The sequence below is a fragment of the Augochlora pura genome, chromosome 2, assembly GCF_028453695.1.
Source record: "Augochlora pura isolate Apur16 chromosome 2, APUR_v2.2.1, whole genome shotgun sequence".
Taxonomy (NCBI): Eukaryota; Metazoa; Arthropoda; class Insecta; order Hymenoptera; family Halictidae; genus Augochlora; species Augochlora pura.
Genome location: NC_135773.1, coordinates 22,796,615 through 22,818,622, shown reverse-complemented (window position 1 = coordinate 22,818,622; position 22,008 = coordinate 22,796,615). Strand labels below are relative to the sequence as shown.

The 22,008-nt window shown below is 41.0% G+C and overlaps 1 protein-coding gene across 6 annotated transcripts; it reads left to right on the top strand.

Moving 5' to 3' along the window:
* Window positions 1–652: 652 nt before the first annotated feature.
* Window positions 653–21,171, top strand: Rtnl1 (reticulon). 6 transcript variants are annotated; one of them, XM_078196382.1, is made up of 6 exons: window positions 654–1,827; window positions 9,374–9,409; window positions 17,447–17,654; window positions 17,759–17,967; window positions 18,533–18,638; window positions 19,259–21,171. In XM_078196382.1, exons 1-6 carry the CDS (start codon window positions 1,035–1,037, stop codon window positions 19,308–19,310), a joined length of 1,404 nt encoding a protein of 467 aa, XP_078052508.1. In that variant the 5' UTR covers window positions 654–1,034; the 3' UTR covers window positions 19,311–21,171. The 6 variants fall into 6 exon arrangements, with proteins under 6 accessions (XP_078052509.1, XP_078052508.1, XP_078052511.1 ...); XM_078196384.1 differs by lacking the exon at window positions 654–1,827 and adding an exon at window positions 4,488–4,936; XM_078196383.1 differs by lacking the exon at window positions 9,374–9,409 and having other exon boundaries at window positions 653–1,827.
* Window positions 21,172–22,008: the final 837 nt, after the last annotated feature.

The following is a 22,008-nucleotide window of genomic DNA, read 5'->3' as shown; positions in this document are numbered from 1 at the left end:
TATTGATATATGCAAAAACTGATAAATTAATACGAATGAAAAGATTAATTCATTAACATTACAATGATATGCTGTTTTCGTTTAATGTTACATATTTGTTAACAATAATAGCAATAAGTCAACTTTATTACGCCGGTAAAGTTACAAATGAAGTAGACAAAGAAAATTTTAACGGTAAGGGATAAAATTAAGGGGTTGCATTTTTACGTTATTTTCTCGACTGTTGAATATTTTTATTAACTTTAACAGATTGTGTAGCCAACATTGGTATCTATCCTGCCAAATGTGTGTGATTCATTGTCTTAAACTCCCACGCCTCCCTTCACCTTCAAAACGAAGAAGTGGGAGAATATATTTCAGCTCTGATTGGTTCGACCTCAGTAACGAACAATTTATTGAATACCAATGCTGAAATTTTAATTACATATACCTTTACTATGCATCTAGTCCAAAAGTAGATATTATTATGCCCTATGTTTTTTATGACCAGATTCAAGAGTCGTTTAAACGCTAGTATCTAGTTACACGAAATTTCTGTTAAGAAAATTCGTCTGACGTTATCCGTTGTGACATGCTACCCGCAACGTGTACGGCCCTGAAGAAAACGTTGATAGTGGGGCGAGAACCCTCTTACGCACACCCTGCGAAGTATATTCTGTCATGGAACGTGATTCAGAATTGAATCCACCCGTTGCCGAGTGAATGTTCTCTGTTTCGCTACAGAGTTTTGCAACGTTTCATAACAAGTGACTAAAGGATACGGTGAAAACGAAACTTTTAAGCTTTTAATTTTGAAATATTCAATACCAGTGTAGTTTCGGTAAAGTGCGACTGAAAGTGAACAATACGACGATCAAATAAATTGCACCGAAATAAATTTGTACAAATTGCGCAACGTACGGAACATTGTAGAAACGTTAAACAATATTGGAACAGGCGATCCAACTATCTTAAATAGATCGGAGGATATTACGAACGCTACAAGAAAAGTTAAATTCTATGACAGGATAATCGACACCTCGCTTGTAGCAAAGATGGCCGAGTTAAAGGAGCAACCAATCAGAAGAGAGCACGATTCGATGGACGACTTTGAGCATCTCGAGAACGTCCAGGATGGACAACCAAGTCTGCTAGAAGGTCACGTCGAAAATATGCAAAGTACTCTAGAACCAAATGTGAATATGGAAACAGACATGATTAGCTTTTCGCCTAATCAATCGTTGGGCAATCCGGAGGATCCGAAAAATGCGACGACATTACTGTTAGAGGCGGAAAAAGTTAGACCGGTTGAAGAAAGCAAGATTGAGGTTAGGTCTAAGGAACCGGAGCCGAGACCCCCTCATTTCTTGACAGATCCGATGGAGGTTCCTTTGATGCCTACTACCGAATCGGTTCCCGTTAAAAATGACAAAGAGTCAACGAATACACCGGCAGAACCTAAAGAAGAAATGGAACATCCGCTTGCAGAAACAATTCCGAGTGCTTCGCCCGAACCAGTAATTCCTTCTATACCGGAGAAGAAGCCAGAACCTGCTCCCGCGAAACCTGAACCCGTTTTAACGAAGCCTGATTCCGACTTCCAGACGTTGCAATCTCATACGAACGAAGAGAAAAAGGTAGACAGCGTGAAAGAATCCTCTCTACTTCATAAAACCAAAAAGGAACGAACCAATGCACCGGAAACTGATGGGTCTGAATTCGAATCGGAATTTAAAGCGGCGCCGATGAAATGTCCCAAGCCGGAAAAGCAGGAAAAAAGGAAAGAAAGGGTGGATGAATTAATTACTTTCTCTGCGCCAAAAGAAAAAATCCCCAGGATCGGTATCGGTAAGTTTGTTTGTCGAATTGTCCTTTAACACCAATAAACTGTATATCTAACCAATATCCGATGAAATTTAAAAAGAAACATTTGAAGCTTAATGGCACATTTCATCTCGGGTCTTATTTCTTTGATATTCATCCGCGTGTGCCGTCGATTTCGACCTCTAAAGTTTCGAAAGCAGAAACGATTAGCGCGAAATGTTAATTAATTTACCATCTTCGCACGAAGTGAACCACACTTCCGCTTGACTACAACGTCACCGCTTTTCTGAGCCGTAACGATTCAACTATTTATTCCAGACACGTCGTATACTCCCTTCTACGACGGTTCGCGTGACTTCATAGAAAGTTGATTCGCAAAAATTAGAGATAATTGTGATTTCATCTTTTTTGTGACAATTCTTAATCTAATCAACGCGCAGTTAGAAACGAGATTTTATTAGAGATATCGTTGCCTAGATTTATGTACGATGAACGAAACTGCACGTGCAAAAATTATATCTTAATGATTATGAGATTTAGAATACGTTATTAACGTACGATATATGACATTTTCGTTAGCGTATAATAAAGTAGACGAAAGTCTATAGTTCTCAAAGGCAATAGCATCTTTTACCGTTACGCAAAAATGTACGGTGAGTAACGGTAAACAAGAAACTACCATCCGAAGCCCCCCATCTCTACCAGTTTACATATTCATATTTCTTCCTCGTTAAGTTAGTCGCTAATTATGAATATGTTACTACGTAAAAGTTCTTTTATATTATATATATCGTGATAATTTAGTTCCGGAAAGAGACTCCGGCGTAATTAAATGCCACGCGCGCACATACTTATTTAACGTAGTATTATTGATTTTTAAAAGGTTCAACGCGGAACCTATTTCGTCTGACACTGTGTACGCCTTGACAAATTACTGCACAAATTATCCAAGTAATTTTCCGAACGTTACAAAATATTGTTTTATTCGAAGTACGTTCTCTGTTTTTATTAAATATAATTATAATTATACGAACATAAATGAATAAATAGTTAATGTGTAGCGATGATCACCGGGGATCAGACACATGGTGGATGGAAAGTTCCACCTTAGCTATCAGTAACCGTGGTGGCGGCGAATCCGTTATGGTTAACCACGCTGTTACGTTAATCTATCTATTCATCTCTAGTAATACCAACATCATGTGTCATTTATGCACGTTCTTTGTCTTTCAAGCTTAATATTAAAAATATATATTCATTTTAGAAGTAATGGTTAACGTTTGTAAGGCCAGTTTCATTGAAACTTCTTCGTAATTTGTAGGAATAGTATACTAAACGATAGAAGAGATAGTATCGTTTGTTTGTGTACTGTTTTTATGGTATGTGTTAAAGTACATTCCGTACATTCTATCTTTCCTCTTTCTCTCGATATTGATCCGCTACGGAGATACCATACGACCTCTTTTGGTCGAATCAGTAGATGAAATCAGATCATTGGAAAATTCAGTAATGAGATAAACATCGTTTAACAATTAGCTGTTGCACGATTTAATTTGACGATTTCTACGATATTGCTGTCTTTGGCTACGTGCCGCAGACATTTAAATAATTCGTTCGGGACCACTTTTTCATCCGAACAATTTGTCGCCAGGAATGTTGTTTCGATCATATTCCGTACGGATATTTTTGTACATGATTCGAGAACGAAAAATTTCACGTGTGACTCATGAATTATTTCCGATGGCATGTTGCGTCATATCTCTCCTCCCAACATTTTTTTTGTGTCACACGTTGCAGTGAACGCAGTTTTTTCACCAATTATACATAATTAATAGTGAATACTATCTCTTAAATACATTCACCTGCTATTGTTACTTTATAACAAAGCAAGCACGGTTTTGTTTATCTGCGTGCGCGGATCCCAAGTTCATCAGTCTAAATGTAAACGATCGTACAGTTTAAAATCTGCTGCCTGTGTGCGTCTATTTCGCAATGCGGGCGATGTTACCGCAGTACTCCGGTTGTTACTTTCGGCGGTATCATTTCAATCCTGAAAATATCTGCTGTTACTTTCAAGATTTCATTTAAGTAATTAAGAATGTCTGTCAGCTTACACTTAACACAACTTACTTCATGGATTCAAAAAGACAATACGTACTTAATTTATTACGCATTATCAGATAAGGAAACAATGCAGTGAAATTTTAGTAATACAAACACTATAACAGATAAAGACATTTAGAATCAAGAAGAGGGGTTTCGAGTGTACATTTATCATAAATTGGTACGCGAATATGTAGGCGGTGTAGGGAGAAAAGATTCTTACGTTCGTAAATGTGATGTTTGTCATATGGATAATGCATATATTAAATACGCGTGTTGAAATCATTAGCTCTAATTTTAATGATCAGAGAACGGTTGGATGGTCGAGATAGGAGAGGTGTTTTCTTAGTAGCCCTCTTGCGGTGGTTGTAGCCGGTCTTGGCGTTGCGCGACATCTAACGGCCACCTGGAATAAATTGATCCTCACGACGAGACCGAATGTCGCGCGCCACCTGTGCTCGGACCGGGGAACCCGTGCAGCTGATTCGGGAGGAAGCCCTGTCAGCTTTCGCAGCGTACCAATGACAGCGCGAAATGGTGGGGGATATCTGGAACTGTCCACGGGTCGATAATAGTCGAGTCAGTCTTCTTCTCACCTCGAACTCGAACGGTGGTAGTAGTTCGTACCCCGAGTCAAGTATATATCGGTGTCTCGAGGCTTCGCGGACAAATTTTTGTTTTTTTTTCCTGAACGGAATCAATCGAACCAACCCCAGTGCGAACGAGCTTAATATCGGAGTCTGTGAAGTAAGACAAAAGTGAGAGAGGTCTCTGATAGAAAAGAGCAATTGGTGTTCGGGAAAGTGCGCCGTTCGCGCTGCCAGCTCGAACTGTCGGGGTAGTGCTCGAATGCGATTCGTCGTCCTTGGTTCGATCGAGACGCAAGGTTAGGTGAAAAAAATGGAAGCGGAACCGGTATGCCCTATGAATTTTCCAGCCAAGGAAAAGGACGACGCCGGTGCGGTTTGTAAGAAACCGTGTTCCGGTCAAGCCAACGGCAAACCTTGCTTCTGGAATTTCCTTAATCCGCGTACGTTCTATTATTGTAATTTATTGTTTTTCATAAATGCCCGCGGACGCACCTAGATCACCATAAAGCTCGATCAAAACTGATCATCCGACCGAGCTTTTATAGGTTAGAGTATGCTACAGACGCACAAACTTCCGCGGTCCAGTTATCGCACTCGATAGACGAGTCTACTAAGCCGACTACGTCACCGAAGGTGTTCCGCAGCTATGAGATGATTTCCGATTAGCATAGGTGCTCGAACCATCAACTGTTTTCACATTAGGCCTCCCTGAAAAAAATTCATTACCCACCCCTTTCACGAACGCATTATCATACTTAAGAGGTTCATGTATCGACGAGTTACGGTGTTAGCATCGACTCGACCGATTTGACTGTCACATTTTTAGAGAAAAGCTTCTTCAATCCTGACTCTGTAATATCACAACAAAAACCTGCTCCTCCCTTGTCGAGCTATTGCATAACGATCAGAAAGCGATTTTACTTTGCCACAGATAAAAGTGTAACGAACAACTCGCGTGCAGCTGATATTAAAAGGACGACGGTGCACGGTCGCCTAGGCGCGTTATGCGGAAATAGGAACTTTGACATTTGCAGTTTGACGTTTCATTGGAACTTAATTGCTCTTCTCCACACGAAAAGCAAAGCATACTTCATCGAATTCGTTTTCATCACTTGCGGGAATTTCCATCAATGTCTTCATTCGGATTCATAACGGTTTATAGGAGTTTGATATTTAATAACTATTTCATTCGAGAATCACTAGATTGGTGCTGCTGGTATTGTCGAAACTGTATGTTTCCGGCAAGTTAAGAAATGTGAATATGTGGTTATTGTTTCTACGCGAAATTTTCTTTTTAAATTTACACGAAGTCGTCGAATGTATCGAGCATGGTAATGCGCTATGTACATGGTGATGTAAGTGATATGTATTGTGTAATGATACACGAATATATTATACAGAAATGTATTATTAACGTTGCTATCAATCGTATTAAACGACTCGTCCGTAGATTAACGAGGCGAAAACAAAAAGAAAAAGAAAATGAAACGAATAATTATATATGGGTCCGGGTGCATCGACTGACTGACATGCGCAGTGGAAACGCGATTTCCAAGTGGGTTATTGATCGGGGAGTATCGGTTTTTCTAAATATATTGCGCGCCTGGTAATGTAAATAGCAATTTTTGAGAAAGAATAAGACATTCTATCGAGCGGTTTAATCGTCCACAAATGGAGGCGTTAATTATCTGCTTTTCTTTGCGTATCGTTTATACATTGTTATCGGTCTTAGTTTTGAACGTTGAACGTCGATACTAGTCGCAATCGTTCGCCGACTTTCAATATCGACTGGTCAAAGACCGATCGGGGGACTAAATTATCACGAACCTTCGAAAATGTTATCTCTCGCGTTACCTTGTAACCATCGTAAGAAATGATAATTTCTCAAACTGCTGACGCATGTTTGCATTGTCGTTTGAAATGTTTTTTTGAACGTTTCACCCCTTGCCCGGTCTCCTTCGAGAACAATGAGAGACCTTCGGGTGCAATAAGGGTCTAAGAATCACTTGACATCATTTTCGTGGGTATCGGCTCGATGTAATCTACGCCCAACCGACGTGTAACCTTCTCAAAAATTTTCTTGAAAAATTTAAGAAAACATAGTAATTTGTAATGCAGATTACACATTGATGTATAATTTATTGGCAAGTTAACCGATATAGAATTAATTTTTATTTTACATCTTATTATCCATTTTATATTTTAAGATTCTATTGATTCGTTAAAAGAACGAAAGAAATTAACGGAATCTCGTGTAAAATAATTGTATCTTAACAGTATTTGTACAGTTAGCGTAAGGCAACGGTATTTGGTCAGCAGAAAGCTACATGCACGCGTAGTCAACGAGTCAAGTGTCAGATAAAATCATTTTATTTTCTGCTTCGATTTTTAATACCAACGATAAATAAAATCAATGTTTCTGCGGGGGGAAACGTGGTTGCACGTAACAAGGGCGTGACTGGGGAGCTTTCGTTCCGACCGATATAGCAGTATTATTTCTTCATGTACAATAATTTGACAATAGATCTTATTTCCCTGAATGATGTTTTCATAAGTCAGTCCTCAGTCTCTTTGCACTCGTAATCTTATTTAATTTACAATCCAAACTCGAAGTCACGAATTACAATTGTTTCCCCTTTTGTCTTCTGTTATTTGTATAGATTAGTTTCCACGAATATGTATACAATGAAAATAAATTACTACTGTTGTTACACTTATTTTTATTTAAAAGGGAAATTTTATATTTATATTTCCTGTATTATTGTTGTTAATTATTTCCGACCGTTCCTAAAAATGAATTTATGTTTAAATTTCATTGATTTCATATGGTGCATGAAAGTCTTTGGAAAACTGAAATTAGATAAATTATAAAAAAAATTAGATTATTATATCAAATTATTAAAATCAAGTTTCATTAATTTTCTATAGAGTATCGCAGGAAAACAACGAAAAACACAAAGCACAATCCGGTTGAACAAATCAGTTTGTAATCTACCAACGATATTTTTATTTAATCCTTTAAGCGTTTAGCGATCGGATTTGTAATACGCGATAGTCACGATCAGTCGTATCTCGCTTATGTCATGTTCGCACAATGTTATATGGCGTCGTAGACGTTCTATATTTAGTTATTCATTGCCTCCAATAAAGGAAATAAGGTAGTTATTTAGATTCCATGACTTCTTTCGCCTTACAAGGAACAGTTCAGATTAGATTATGTAACGTATAATAAAACCGTATTTGCTGTCAATAAACAGTTAGAGCGGTGATAACAATCTCTAAAAAATTCCAGTCTTTCCCGTAAAATCTTGTACATTAGCAAATTATATCTAATGGAAGTTGAAACAATCGTTATTTTGTGTCTACTGTGTAGGAAATCTTTTATTATTTAAATTTGAAATATTCAAAAAAGGTTTCTTCAGATAAAATCCTTTTGTCTTAATCTTTCACCGACTCCTTTCGCTGATTACATATTTTACGATAAAGAAAATATCGCAATTTTTTGAAGAGTTATGAGAACAATACAGAACATTTATGGTTTTTATTTGTCAGGTTATGTCGAAAGTAAAAATTCGCGTCAAATTCCCTGGTATAATTATCGTCGTTCAAGCACGGTCGAATCTAAAATCGATTAGAAATGACCAATTGGATCCGGGGCCCGTTTTATCGCCTCCATCGTCGCGACAAAGCCAAGCGGTTGTCGGAGAGCACGTGCGTAAATTTTGGTTAGATTCGTCTGGTCGAAGGTGCAAAGGGGGAAGGCGTGTAGACGGGCGGTACAGATAGATGTCGAGGTCAGCCAGACATTGCATAACACACAGCCGATGGATGATGCGACGCCACAATACGGGACGCTACCGTGCGCTAATTACATCAGGTTCGAACGTTGAATAACGGATAACAGTCGATTTTATCGATAATTACATGGACAACTAAAAACCGACTGATTGGAAGCGCGCGCACACACCACTTGCACGCTTTTATCTACGTGCTTCTGGATTGATAATCCGATGTAAAATCTGTTACGTGACTACTTCTCCACCTGTTATCTCGTCTTCTCTAACATTCCTTCGTAAACGCACTGTAACTTCGAGATCTCACGTGTGTAATCCGAACAAGTACGTGAGTCAGCTTTTGTCAGGTTATGTCAGGTTATGTGCGTCATGGAACAGAAAGGAGACGCGAATGGATGCGATGGTAAAATTGAAATACATTAGTCGATGCATCCGAGACTAAAGTTCTTGTGAGCGATTTTAATCACCGTTGCACGCTTTAATGGTGTGAACACTTAAATGCTTATCGAAATTATCGTGGTATAAGTGACGGTATTGATTGACCGCTTTGATGGATCGGGACAGAATTCTTAATGACGTCATATTGCCACCAGTTAGGGTGTAGGTATATTATTAGAGAATATATATTATATTATATATAATATAGTTACATAATATATATGCTCTAATAATATATATACTCTAACTGGAGGGAATATTACGTCATTCAGAATTCTATATAATATATATGTGTACGAGTATAAAACCTATACATCGCGGATAGCCACCTCGTCAACTACCATTGTTTCTCGGCGCAAGCTTTCACACCAATGAAACGAATCACACAAAACCAGCGCGACAATAAACAGCTGGCAGCACCGATCGATTATTTACAATCGAATACGACTTTTCGTTGTACGAGAGACACAATGCCATCGACCGTCGGAGTCGTTCACGAACAGCATCAACATCCTCGCTCGCACGCCATTGGAATGATATTTCGTACCATTCGTTCGTTCTTTTCATGGACCATCCTAGAGTTAGGAACGAACATCAACGAGAAATAATATTGGCACTAACGTACACCGATTCTGTTGTTTACAGACGCATGGTTTAACCCCGAGAGACTCGATCCGAAAGGTAAGAAGAGCAAACCATATCCTGTCGATGTGTCGATGTGCCCGTCTGTTTCTTTATATACGTTCAACCTTGTGGCCGATGTCTTTCTGTTGTCTGCTTGTCGAAACCCCGTTTGCGATTTCCTTTATGTTTCACGTTCCTTTTGTCGTATTTTTAATCGTAGCGGTAGAAGTAGTTAGCAAATAGCGTAGAGACCTAAAGATAACGCGCGGCACGACGATGTTGTCGAACCGCAGGGTAGGAGAAAACGCGTGACGTTTCGAAACTAAATGGCCGAGCATCACGGCTGTAAAAATAGTCCACCGATTACCATAGCCGGTCGATGTCTTTTTGGAGATTTTAATTATATAAAAAAAACCGAAAAATAGCGAATTCGATCTTCCGCGAAATCGGAAATCGAATTTCTCTTTTGGTCAGTAACCAAAGGAGAAATTAAATCTGGCTATCGAAGTCCAAGATAAACAATATTTTCTTGCCGGTGTGATGTAACGTTCTAGACGTCGTCGAAACGATCCTCCTTTAGAGGGTTCATCACGCGACGATGATTCCACTATGTTAATCCGTGGCTGAACGATGACGGCTCAATATTTCGAGGTTTTTACACACGTAATGTTGTTACACGAGGAGACAATTGCCGCGGATTTTTGCAACGTCATTGGGAGCGTTCGATCCAGCGATTCATTGAGGAGATTGCTGACGCTGAGTGCCGTCTGCCGATTAGCAGAACGCGCTCTCTATTTTTATATCTCAATTTAGCAAATGTTCTTATGGAACAAATTGTTGGTACTAGGATATTATGAACTTAAAAATATATATTAATATTAGATTAACCCTTTGAATAATTTTTCTAACTTCTAGTGTCTCCATTTTATGTAACAATATTTAATTCATGCATATAGCTCGTATAATAGTTACACTTTTAACAATTCTTGCGATGTCTATTAAAAATAATTCTGGAACGTATTACAGTATCTTTAATGGCGCCACTCGAGTGCTAAGGGTGAAATTCTCATAAATATTACGGCTCTTGCACATCGATTACACGATAATCAGTAATTAAATAACGCTTACAGAGACGTTCATTAAAACCTGTTATTTTATGCTTTAAGTTACTCGAGACTCTTGAATTCGTCGGAATCGGTCGGTCGAAGCGTTCGCCCGCGAATTCTTTTTCATTCGGCACGGCCGGACACGACACCGCCCGGGGTCCAACTCGGATTGTCATTTAATCTGTTGCGGTTGACAGTAGCGGCGCACGGTTGCATAATAGCAGTTTCAGTGCGCGCACGATTTCAAACCGCTTTTCGATCCATTGAATCATAACTCGTTCACGTGAGACGTCGTTTGGCTAACTACCCCCGGGCGAATCGTGGCGGACTCGTTGGGCGCGGTTATTTATACCGTATACGTATTTTCTGCTTCGTTATTGTCGACGGAATCCGTTTGTTTGATTAGCGAGCCACTTAAAGACTATCGACGTTTGCGTTGTAACGGAACACGATAATAATGTGAAACGGTACTTGAAAGCCCGAGTCTCGAGACGTTCGCCAAAGACCATATTTCCATGCCGTGCACTTCTTTCGACAAGGAGTTTTTTGTTTGAAATGTTATTTTTTAGATATTTTGTTAGACTGAATAGGATAATTGTTCCCCGTTTTGCAGTCGAAATTCGTCTTTTTGCGGATAGTATTCGGATTTGCTGGTAAATCTATGTGTAGGTAAATTTATTTGCAGGTAAATCATACTTTGGCAGATAAAATTCTTGAATAAAACACTTCGCAATTAGCCAATTTTTTTTTATTTTATTAAATGACTAAATTAGCTCTTTATTAAATTCTCAAAAATAAGACTTGTAACCCGGTTAATTTCACTTATACGGATACGATTCAACCAATCTTCTCCTTATTTCGACTTTTATATCGTACAATAATAATTTATGAAACGGGAAATGAGGGGTAACATCCGCAGTCTTGCGATAGGGTTATCATCGGTCGGCGTCCGTTGCAAACGCCGTTAAATTCCGGATTACGTACATTTATCATAAAAATGTGACAGTAAAAGCGTTTAAGAAATCTCAATTACTGTTCCATTAATTTCAACTTATTAAAATAATTAAGAAACCCCTTACCGTACTTCGACGAGTCCGACTCGCGATGGAAATTACTAGGAATAAATAATTAACACTTTACCGACCGTGGACCGTAAAAATTTAGCTCATTGTGAAATTTTCGTTTCTACTTTCATTTTATTTATTTCATTAACCGCGAAATTTAGGTCGGTAAATTATTAAATATGGATATTGTTCTGTTCTTTAATATTTAAGGCCCCAATTTAGGTCTTAATTCAGGCCTCAATTTAGATCTTAACTTAGGTCTCAATTTAGATCTTAATTTAGGCCTCAATTTAGGTCTCAAGTTAGGGGTGGAAAGCCGTTCGATTTCGGCACGAAGTCTCGCTCTGTCGTGGAAATATCGCGGCCGCGGCGCCGGTTATCATAAGACAGACGAGGCCGTTGCCGAACAAAGTTAGCTCGGTCTGGTATGTCGCCGATAGCCCTCTCAAAAGAGAATCCAATCCCGCTCTCACGACGGCAGAAAGCTCGTCGCGGCGAGCGTGTCGGCGCTCGAATGCTTCGAGGATCCCTCGGTCGCGGCAGAATCCAAAAAAGCCGGAGACGATCGGCGGCGGCCCGTCGCTTGCTAAATATAGCATCCAGCCGGCACGGAGTTTGGTCCGCTGCCAGAAAACCCGATGGGGAACTCTCGCTTTTCCGAGACCGATTCGCCGCGCAGTCCGGTTCGTGCTCGAGAGTGCCCAGAGCCGCGGTCTCCGTCTCCGAGAGAGCGATCCCGTCGCCGTCGCCTCGCGTTTCCTCGTTCCCTTCGGATCTCTTCCCCCTGGGCGCAAGGGGAACGAAGAACCGGAAGTAGAATCGCGAGAACATGGCTATTAAGAGGGAGGACCGTGAGTACAAGGGGAAAACTGTGTAAGGGTTAATTGGAGGGGTGGGGAGGGGGGTGGGGGTTAGAGGTTGAGGGGATGGATGGTGGAGGAGCTGAGGAAGCTGTGGGGCAAAAGGAGGATACACACCCGGTGCTTGCCGGGCATTGACAGATTGCCAGAAAACGGCGGTGCGCGCAGACGCGCGGACGCGTTGCATCAGAGGACAGGGTGGGGGGCCTTTTCGAAAAAGTCAATGATTTTAGCGTCGAGCTCGGGAACCGGGTTGTGCTTCTCCTCGTAGAACAAGAACGAATCACGGCACCTAGATTTTCCGTCTCGAGGTAGTCGGTCGTGTCGCGCGACTTTGTCATTATTTCAAATAGAATTCTTCGATCCTTTTCGATATTTTTTTATCCTTTGATCCTTATTCGAACCTGGCCGAATCTCTAAAGTATCTCTAAAGTGGTACAAAAATTAGCTAACCTCGGTGTTCTCGACTCACGATTAGACAAGATCGCTAGCATAATGGCTTTCCATAGGAAAAATTACAATTTGGAAGCTGTACAACAAAATGAAACTGTTGTTACGAGTGGCAAGAATTAATTTCGTATGCATTAAAGTGCACTTTGTTGCATAGAATGGAGATACTATGAGCCAGAAAATTAATTTTTCAGATTTCCAGTGAAAATGGCTTCGAGTGCAAAGGGTTGAGTAACCTGGTGCATTTTACACATTATAGAATTGTTATTTGCGACTCTTGCAATAGTTAACAACCTCTTAACAAATTTTTTGAATGTGTATAATCTTGGTAAAAATTGTTTTGAAACGTGGCATGATAATTTTCAGCGGCGCCTTAGAGTCGCCACTCGGCCGCAAAGGGTTAAATAGAAAAACTCTAGATATGCGTCAGAAGAATCGATTTCATGTGCATAGAAGTGCACTTTGTTGCATAGAATGAGAATACTATGAGCCAGGATAATTACTTCAGATTCACAGTTCGGACGACTTCGAGTGCAAAGGGTTAACCACTTAGCTGCGTCAATTGATTTTGAAAATAAATTTTGTTATGCGTTTCATCGATCACAATGTGTATAGTTTTGTCGACGGTTGTTCTAGAATTACCCTGAACTCTGCGAAATTTATGACGGAGTTTTATAAATATTTTAAACTAGACCGTAGGAGAAGTATTTTTCTTGTAAGATGAAAAATTGCTATTTCCTTGTGACGTGTATACTCGTCGTACGCAACTAACAGGTTAACTAAAGCTGCCTCTTTCCCCCGTTTGTCGCGCGGTTTTCGTAGTTTTCGGCCAACTAAAGGATTCGAGAAGAATACGAGGGCGAAGAAGCCGAGCTAGTTCTCCGTTTACGAAACGTAGTTAGCGGGAAACGGTGTTGGGTTTCTGTCGCGGGTGATTGCACGGGGCCGAATCCCCCGTGTGTAATTTGCCATCGAAGGGGCGCCACGGCAGAAGAAGAGGGCGGAGAGAGAAAGTGGACACGTGCCGCGGAGGGTTCGGCAGGTGTATTTCTGAGAATCGTATGGGGAAACGGTGGCAACGGCCGCCACCGCGACGCCAGGCGTCGCAACGTCGGAGACGCCTTATTGATTTTCCACCGGGAAACCGTACCGCACCGGACGGACCATTGGTTTCCCGGCTCTCTATCCTTCCCTGGGCCTCATTGGCGTCAGATTTCTCTAGAAACACGGTCGCTGTCTGATCGTTTACTTCATCGTTTGCTTCCAAAGTTCGCGGAGCGTTCGACTTCGACCTCCCGATCGAGAATGCCTTCGCTTCCTTTTCCGCTACTTCGTCCTCGTACAAAATTCCGATTTGTAAAAGACTTGTCCCGTTCGCGTGTCGCACGTATCTACCGCAGATGACTCATCCTCGTATTCCAAAGTGTTATATCGCGTGGACTTCAGACCCTAGCGTTGTCCAACATCGATCGACGGAGACACAGGTTCCGCGGAGCGTCGAGGCGCGTCCGAGCGTCCCGGCCTCTAGAGCCTCGCTCGAATCTCGAGTAAAGCGAGTTCCTCGCAATTAGTGCTAGAGCAAGTCCACTAGAGTAAGTCCACCCGATCTCGCACCCCTCCCGGGGTTCGATCGGGAATTGCAACAGAGACGGTATAAATTCGTTTGGCAGAATTAGACGGGAACGTGCGGTCCGCGGTTGACAATGCGAGGCCTTGGAAAACGGTTTAATAGGTCGTCCTTTTTGGATTAGAGACAAAGCCGCGTCGTTCCCTGATACAAAATTCGAGGATCCGCTCGTCTATTTCTATTATTAGGAGTTATTCGAGGACGTCGGCCGTCAGCTGTGCTGCCATTGATCGCGGCTCCGCCGATACATAATAGCTTTTTACAAGCGGCGACTCCGCTACGGATCGATCGGTTCGTTGACACGATCCGGCAAAAACCGGCACGATTTCGTGTTTCATCATCGACCCATCGTCTAGAACTATTTTTTTTTATTAACCGGGATCGTTGGTATTCTCGGCATCCATTTGGCTAGAGTCTCTTAACCCTTTGCACAACGATTTCTTTCATAGCTACGATGATCAGCGCTTGTTTCTTGTTTATAAATTACTAGATTGTTAACCCTTTAAACTAGGATTCCTTTTATGGGGCAACGATTAGCACTTATTTGTTTTTAATATCTTCTAGACTTAATGGAAAAATATATTAATAGAAACATTATATTAATAGGATTATAATAGATAATAGAAAAATTATATTAATAGGATTATGATAGATAAGAGAAAAATTAGATTAATAATAATTATATTATATAAATTATATTAATTTAACCCTTTAAAGCACAGTTTTTTTTTTAAAAAGATCGGCCAAAGTAGTCAAATTTTTTCGTAATGTGAAAAAACACAATTTACAACGTTATCTTGGCAAGAAAATGACAAGAATACAAAAATAATCAAAATTTTTATTGCAATTTCCGATTTTGATCGAAAATACAATGTGCACAGTTTGGCCAGTTAAGGGGTTAATATATAAAAAATTGTAAAACAATATGGGAGGTACAATAGTACACTTTTGCTTCGATAATAGATAACAAATCATTGACTAGCCTATGAGAAGCCGATTAATTGGCTGCCGGTCGGTAAAGTGTTAACCTTATGCACTCGAATGGCGACTCTCAGGCGCCTCTAAAAATTATCATGCCACGTTTTAAAATAATCTTCATCAAATTTACTAATATTTAAAAAAATTGTCAAGAGCTATTATCTGTTGCATAAGTCATAAAATTCAATTTTATAACGTATAAAATGCTTCAGGTTGTATAAAATGGAAACACTGTAAGTCTGAAGAAATAGTTTGGATCTTCCGGTTAAAATGGCTCCGACCGCGAAGGGTTAATTGATCAGCAGAATCTCGTTCCCGTTTCGAGTAAATCGTTAGTTTTACGGCACGGCGTAGTTCAGTGTCGTTGATACAGACGACCGTACCTCTTTCACCGGGGCGCAGCCTTGTCTTTCTTCTCTTTTGATTATTCCGCTTGGCTCTCCCTTCCCCTATTCTCTCTCTCTCTCTCTCTTTCCTTTCCTTTTCCAATTCCAGTTAGCCCCCCCGACCCCGCCCCTCGCTCGTTTCTCCCACTTGGCCTGGTTGTTCCGTACACGTAGGTACACGTAGTGCGAGAGCCGCCCGCTGTAATGTTCGAAACTAGTCCCATGTGCGAGGAGAACTAGAGACACGGCGGTCAGTACCACTGGGAACTTTCTTCGCTTCCGACGGTTCTCCTTTAGTTCCGAAGCTTTCTCTTCTTCCTCTCTGTCACGCGCGAGTATGTCGCGACGAAATAAATTGAAAGCCTCCGCGGAGGAGCTTCCCGGCAGCAAGGACTTCACCGGTGAGTTCGCGATCGGTGTTTTTCCCGAGATCTTTACGAAGAGAGAGAATCGATCGAGATCTCCGATGGTTTGCGACCAACATATGGCGCGGGTAGCGTTGAACGCGTGTCGTTTGAACTCGGGGGGCAGCGGACCATGCGCGGTTTCGTTCGAGGATTTTCTAGTCCGCGAGGTTCGTCGGCAACGGGAAACTCGCCGGGAAAAGCGAGGTCCGGAAAAGAACTCGACCGACGCACGTGTGAACTCGTCTGAGACGTTCCGCGAGGGAGAGGGTCGCGGACTGCGTGCCGGCAATGTCTTCGCGAGCTTGCGAGCTGTATAGTCTGCTTTTTGCGAGAAGAGAGACCCAGCGAACACCATTGTAACTTATCTTGCTAGCGTCGCTTTGGCGCGGAGACACTTGAATAGTTGGCGCGAGGTCGACGGCTATTGTATCTACCATCTCGGGTCTCTTCTTGTGAAAAATGGATCGCAGGGTCTGGCGGCGTAGACGGTGTTGTCTACAGGGACGTACCAAATGATAAGAACGCGTTTGGATATTTCGTTGAACAGTTCAGGGAGGAAAATGTATATTTTATACAACGTATAAAGTGATGCCAGATAAAAGTCCGAGGAGAAGGCACGATTCTAGTCAATCGAAATGATTTAGTTGACCGAAGGCTGTTATTCTCGCCTATTTTTGTCGAGTGTCCTATTACTTGTCCAAGCAAACTATTTTAACTCCTTGCTGTCATGCGGTACATTATATTTTCCTAATTGTAGTATTCGAATGTATATCATGTATGTAGTATGCCATATCATTGTACTGTAGCCACGAGAAAACGATATTTTTTTAGTAGTTTTAGCGCCAAAGGTAACACAATATTTTCAATTTTAATAGCTCGCATTGGCTATCCGCCTATCAGCAAATATTTTCGAACGGATGTAAGAAAGTTGATTTTTCGAAATAGGACACGGAGAGATTCAGTGGATAAGACTGCAGCGTGGACAATAAGCCTGCTTAATAAACACATTTTACCCCGCTTAATGTCTGTAAAACTGCCTCCGTTACATTTCGATATCCAAACTTGTTCCTCCATCCGCATTAAGTGTTTTCTGTGTAATGTGGACCTAGCCCGAAATTAGGGCCTAATAACCCTGTTAGCCAATTGATCGTCGAACGATACGCGTGCTCGAGGCGACGTCCAAAAGCTTCCTTTCCAACGTCCTTTCTGTTTTCAGTCGCGGATTTAATCTACTGGCGCGACCCAAAGAAAACAGGCCCTGTTTTCGGAGCCATACTCTGCGTGCTCCTCTCGCTGGTGTTCTTCAGTCTGATCAGCGTCCTCGCGTACATCTCTCTCTTCGTCCTCACCGGCAACGTTCTCTTCAGGATCTACAAGACAGTGTTTCAAGCTATCCAGAAGACATCCGATGGACATCCGTACAAGTGAGCATATTGCTCTCGCCTTGAAAAGAAGCGAGGCATTTTTAGATCGGCGTTGCTAGTTTGAATAGAAATGTAACAGCGGCTTTATTGTCTTCGTATTTCAGGGACATTTTGGAGCTGGACTTAACGGTGCCAGCGGAAAAGGTGCACGAAGTCGCGGACGTGGCTGTCGCACATGCAAATGCGGCAGTCAACGAGCTTCGCAGGCTCTTCCTCGTCGAGGATTTCGTCGACTCGCTGAAATTCGGCGTACTCCTTTGGTGCCTCACCTATGTAGGTTCTTGGTTCAATGGCTTGACTCTGCTAATCCTCCGTAAGTTGTGCAACCAGTTAACAGCGATTGTTGCGGACCGTATTGCTGACTGAGACGTCTAACTCTACTACTTTCAAATAATTGCTGACTATTCGTCGTCTTGAGAAATATTTTTTAAGAATAAGTCTTTAGTTTGAAACGTTTTGTCACATACAATATTTATGGTGGTAGAGTTAGGCGACTCGCCTGGCGTATCTCAGACCCTGAAGGTACTACATACAGTAGCAAATTCAAAGTTTACTTGTAATTGATACGTTATACATTTATATACAAAGACGAGTTTGAAATCTCTTCCTTCGTTTCCATCTGAAATTGTTCGGAACAACAGAAATGTTCAAAGCGAACAAATTTATTGGCTCGGCCTGTGTCTAAGTCCGCGGTGATATTAATAGGACCCAGAGAATTTGGACACAGAGAACCTAAATTTGCGATTTAACCGCGTCGGAACGAATAAACGAGGTCGTTGTTCTCGTTGGGCAATCAAGTTCTAAATATGGTTCGATTCCTTCCGCTCTAATTATATAAAACGCGGAGGACTGACGAAGTTTTTTGATTGCTGTTACAGAAGTGGTTAGCCTCTTTACGCTACCGAAGGTGTACGAGACGAACAAGGCGCAAATTGATCAGAATTTGGCCTTGGTTTATGGCAACATCAACGAACTCACCGCACGGTAAGCAGAATTTCATTGGTTCCGGCTTGGTCGGCGAGAGCTTCGTTCGATCAAATACGAATGCAAAGTTCGCTTACGCGAGGAGGGTATCGTATGCAGGACGCGGACGGTCGGGCCGGTCCCCTTGCTCGCCGCGATATTAGCCAATTATCGTGCCAGTCATGGTTGTTCGACGTGGAGCAGGTTCTATTTAAAATACACAATATCTCGCAGTTGGTACTGTATCAGCTTTTAGAGGGGCGGACTGGGGATGACAGTTGTTTCTCATCGCGAGACTTCGCACCATCGAATATTCATGGATCGATAGAAACAAAGACCGCCAGCGCGCGTGGAGCGGTCAGAGAACAATTCAAATGTCTGAACGAAATACGAAACGAATTACGAAAATACTGTGCACGCGTCTAATCGAACGTTATTTAATAAATGTTTATCGAATCGCTCGTTCACCAAATGTAAAAAAGAGTCGGCACATTTTTCTCGTCTCGAATTCATCTATCATTCAACGTCATTTACGGTTCTGGTGTAAAGTAGTAACGAGCGGAAGGCGTCCGCGGGAAACCTATAGAAGAGTGACGTTGTCGACGATCGATGGAATATATCCGTTTCTATTGTTGTTTCAGGGTGAGAGCCGCGATACCGCTTGGTAAAAAAGAACCAGTGAAGGAAGAGTAAATAGGAGACACATATGTACCACCACGCGGGGGCAAACAATTTCAGCGAATTTGTCGGGCAACTGAAGAATCCACATTTTTAGAGTAGCCAAGAGTCAGAGAAATGCAGAACGAGATCCGTGAAAGACCGCGTAAATGGACGGCGTTGAAAAGACTACGATAAACTCGAATAATCGTAGACACATCGAAGGAGAAAGACAAAGAGATATATAGATAGATGTGGAAAGAGGGAAGAAAAGAGAGACGAAGAGTAAGAGAGGTTCTAACTCATATGCAAGTTAAAACGGAAAGTTACAAGCCTGTTTAGAGTCGCAAAGACAACGGGGAAAGGAGGATCGGATTATCGTTATTGTAGAGTAAGAGGATCGAACACGTATGCGGCGGTCTTTTCTTAACGATTAAACAGCGGCAGCTGGATTTCATTGTCCGACGATGTCTCGTAAACGCGAGTTTTCCTTTTCCGGATTTGCACGGTGTCCCTGTTGATGGAAATAAAAAAAAAACAAAAGAAACAGAAAAGAAGTAACAGTTTAGCGATTATGTTAATTCGTTGCGACACGAGCGAAGCGAACAGAGTTCTTTGTACTCTATACCACAATTCTCTACGAATCATAATGAACGGTGCAATGTGTGCGCGTGTGTATCTGTGCGTGCGTGCGTGCGTGGCTGGCGTACGCGTCTATGACCTAGGGAGTTTTTATCCTACCCATGTTCTTTTATCTCCTTTCTTCTCATTTTTTTCCGTTCGATTTTATTTCCCCCCCCTTCCATTCTCCCACACTGACTCGAACTGATTTCCCTCTTCTTTTTTTTTCTTGACATCTAGGTTGATATGCGACTCCATTAAATAAACGCTGCAGTTGTTCGCTTACAATTAACCGAGGCGTTCCATTAGAACCGTGTAAAACAATTTGTTTCCGTTGGAAAGATGACGATATAGGTGCTTTCCTATTTTGTTTTTGTTTTCTCTTTTGATTTCGATAAAGACTTCGAATCAATTTATTTTCGTACACGTTCGGCCGTACGTTCTATGATACGTAAAGCTGAAATGAAAGCAAGTCGGCTCGGTGGTCGGGACTTAAACGTTTCCGTGCAAGAAAGACGTTCGAACGTGTCGTTGCGCCCATGTGTGAGGTATGTAATATTTGCTTCGCCGTCAAAAACGGTCGATAATTTTTGTTTTCTTCGATGAATTTTGGTTTTTTAGGAGAGATGCGAATGTTAACGCAGGAAACTGGTTTAACACGTTCGCGCCAGCACATCTTTTTTTTTTGTTTTGAACTGTGCTTGTATCATCGATGGTACATGCTGGCGCCGACGTGTTAAAAATGATTCATTGAGCAGTCCGGTGTTTCGAATTTTGTTTACGCGTCTGACTAATAGTTTTATCAAATTATACTTAAGGTTAGTCGATTCAATCGGTTAGTTTCCTGAATTTTGTACATCGACAGTGACACGCTCAATAATCACTCCTAGTGTATGCGGATCGCGTACTTTTTTATTTGTTTGTACTGCGAGCAGCGATTAAACGGAGACTAGAATTTTCTTAATAAACCGTAGGCTCTTAAAATGCTTTTATTGTTAAAAGAATGAATGTGGAACACTTTACTATGTTGGATAGGCACAGTTTCAGCTCATGCAAAGAACAATTTCGCCAGGCTATATGTAGCATACGTTCTCACGGTGTTTCGACTGACTTTCTCAAGTCATCTTTCCAACCTTGTTGTTTCTCTAAAAGCCAATTAATTTCCACATTTTACGGTGTACGAAATTATTTTTGATTATAAATTGTGTAAACAATTCTCACCATCGAAATCCGTATGAATTATTAAAGAATAGAAATATAGATTTATTATATGGTTTTTTTGCAACTGTCAAAACCAAGCCCGCTTTTACGTTAACCACCGGTACACTTGCAATTGATAAAACTGTTCAACAAAAAGCACCGGTGAGTGACTAAAACAATGAAACGAGAGTTGATTAGAAATTATTTTCTTTTATTAGAAACAGTTGTGTACGTTGTCGGAGCGCTTGTGTAGGCGTGTGCGTGTGTGTGTTTAACAACAACAAGAGTAGGAAAAAATAGTCATCGACAAATGGAATGAAATAGAAAAGTTTGGTACCCATTATTCATATCGTCGCGAATATTGCACATTTATCTTTAAATATTATTTTTTTAACCGAAGCTATATACAGGTAACATTTATTGAAATTTCAATTGACCGTCGACATATTTATCACACATGATTTCTATGAAGCTTGCTGATAAAACGTATTCGATCAGATTATAATCAAAGTTTCGCGATTGGTTAACAAGTATGTCGTTTGCATTAAATTTTATATGTTTCATTCTATAATAAAGTAAAGTAGTTTTTATTACGTTACATTGTTAATTGTTAATATACCGTTGCAAACGATCGATTAATTCGACTTTATAGCACTGTCGTTACGTTAGGATATCCAAGAGAAAGATCGATTGACAAAATATATGCTCGTGAATTTGATGCCGACGAAATTGTTTTACTATTTACATGTATCTGTTTTATCAGCGCATATTTGTAGTTAGTTTCTTACCGACTGATGAAGTTTTGATCGATTGAAATTATATAGGATCGCTTAGCTTTTTACCGACAGGTGAATATATATATATATTCATCGATCATTTCGAAGTGCAATCGTTTCTCTTCTAATAAAAGGTG

Excerpts from the sequence above, each read along its gene's own strand:
- Rtnl1 (XM_078196382.1), top strand. The coding sequence starts at position 1,035 with ATGGCCGAGTTAAAGGAGCAACCAATCAGAAGAGAGCACGATTCGATG. Across the intron at positions 9,410-17,446 it reads CGAGAGACTCGATCCGAAAG|TCGCGGATTTAATCTACTGG; the intron begins GTAAGAAGAGCA and ends TTCTGTTTTCAG. Across the intron at positions 18,639-19,258 it reads ATCAACGAACTCACCGCACG|GGTGAGAGCCGCGATACCGC; the intron begins GTAAGCAGAATT and ends TTGTTGTTTCAG.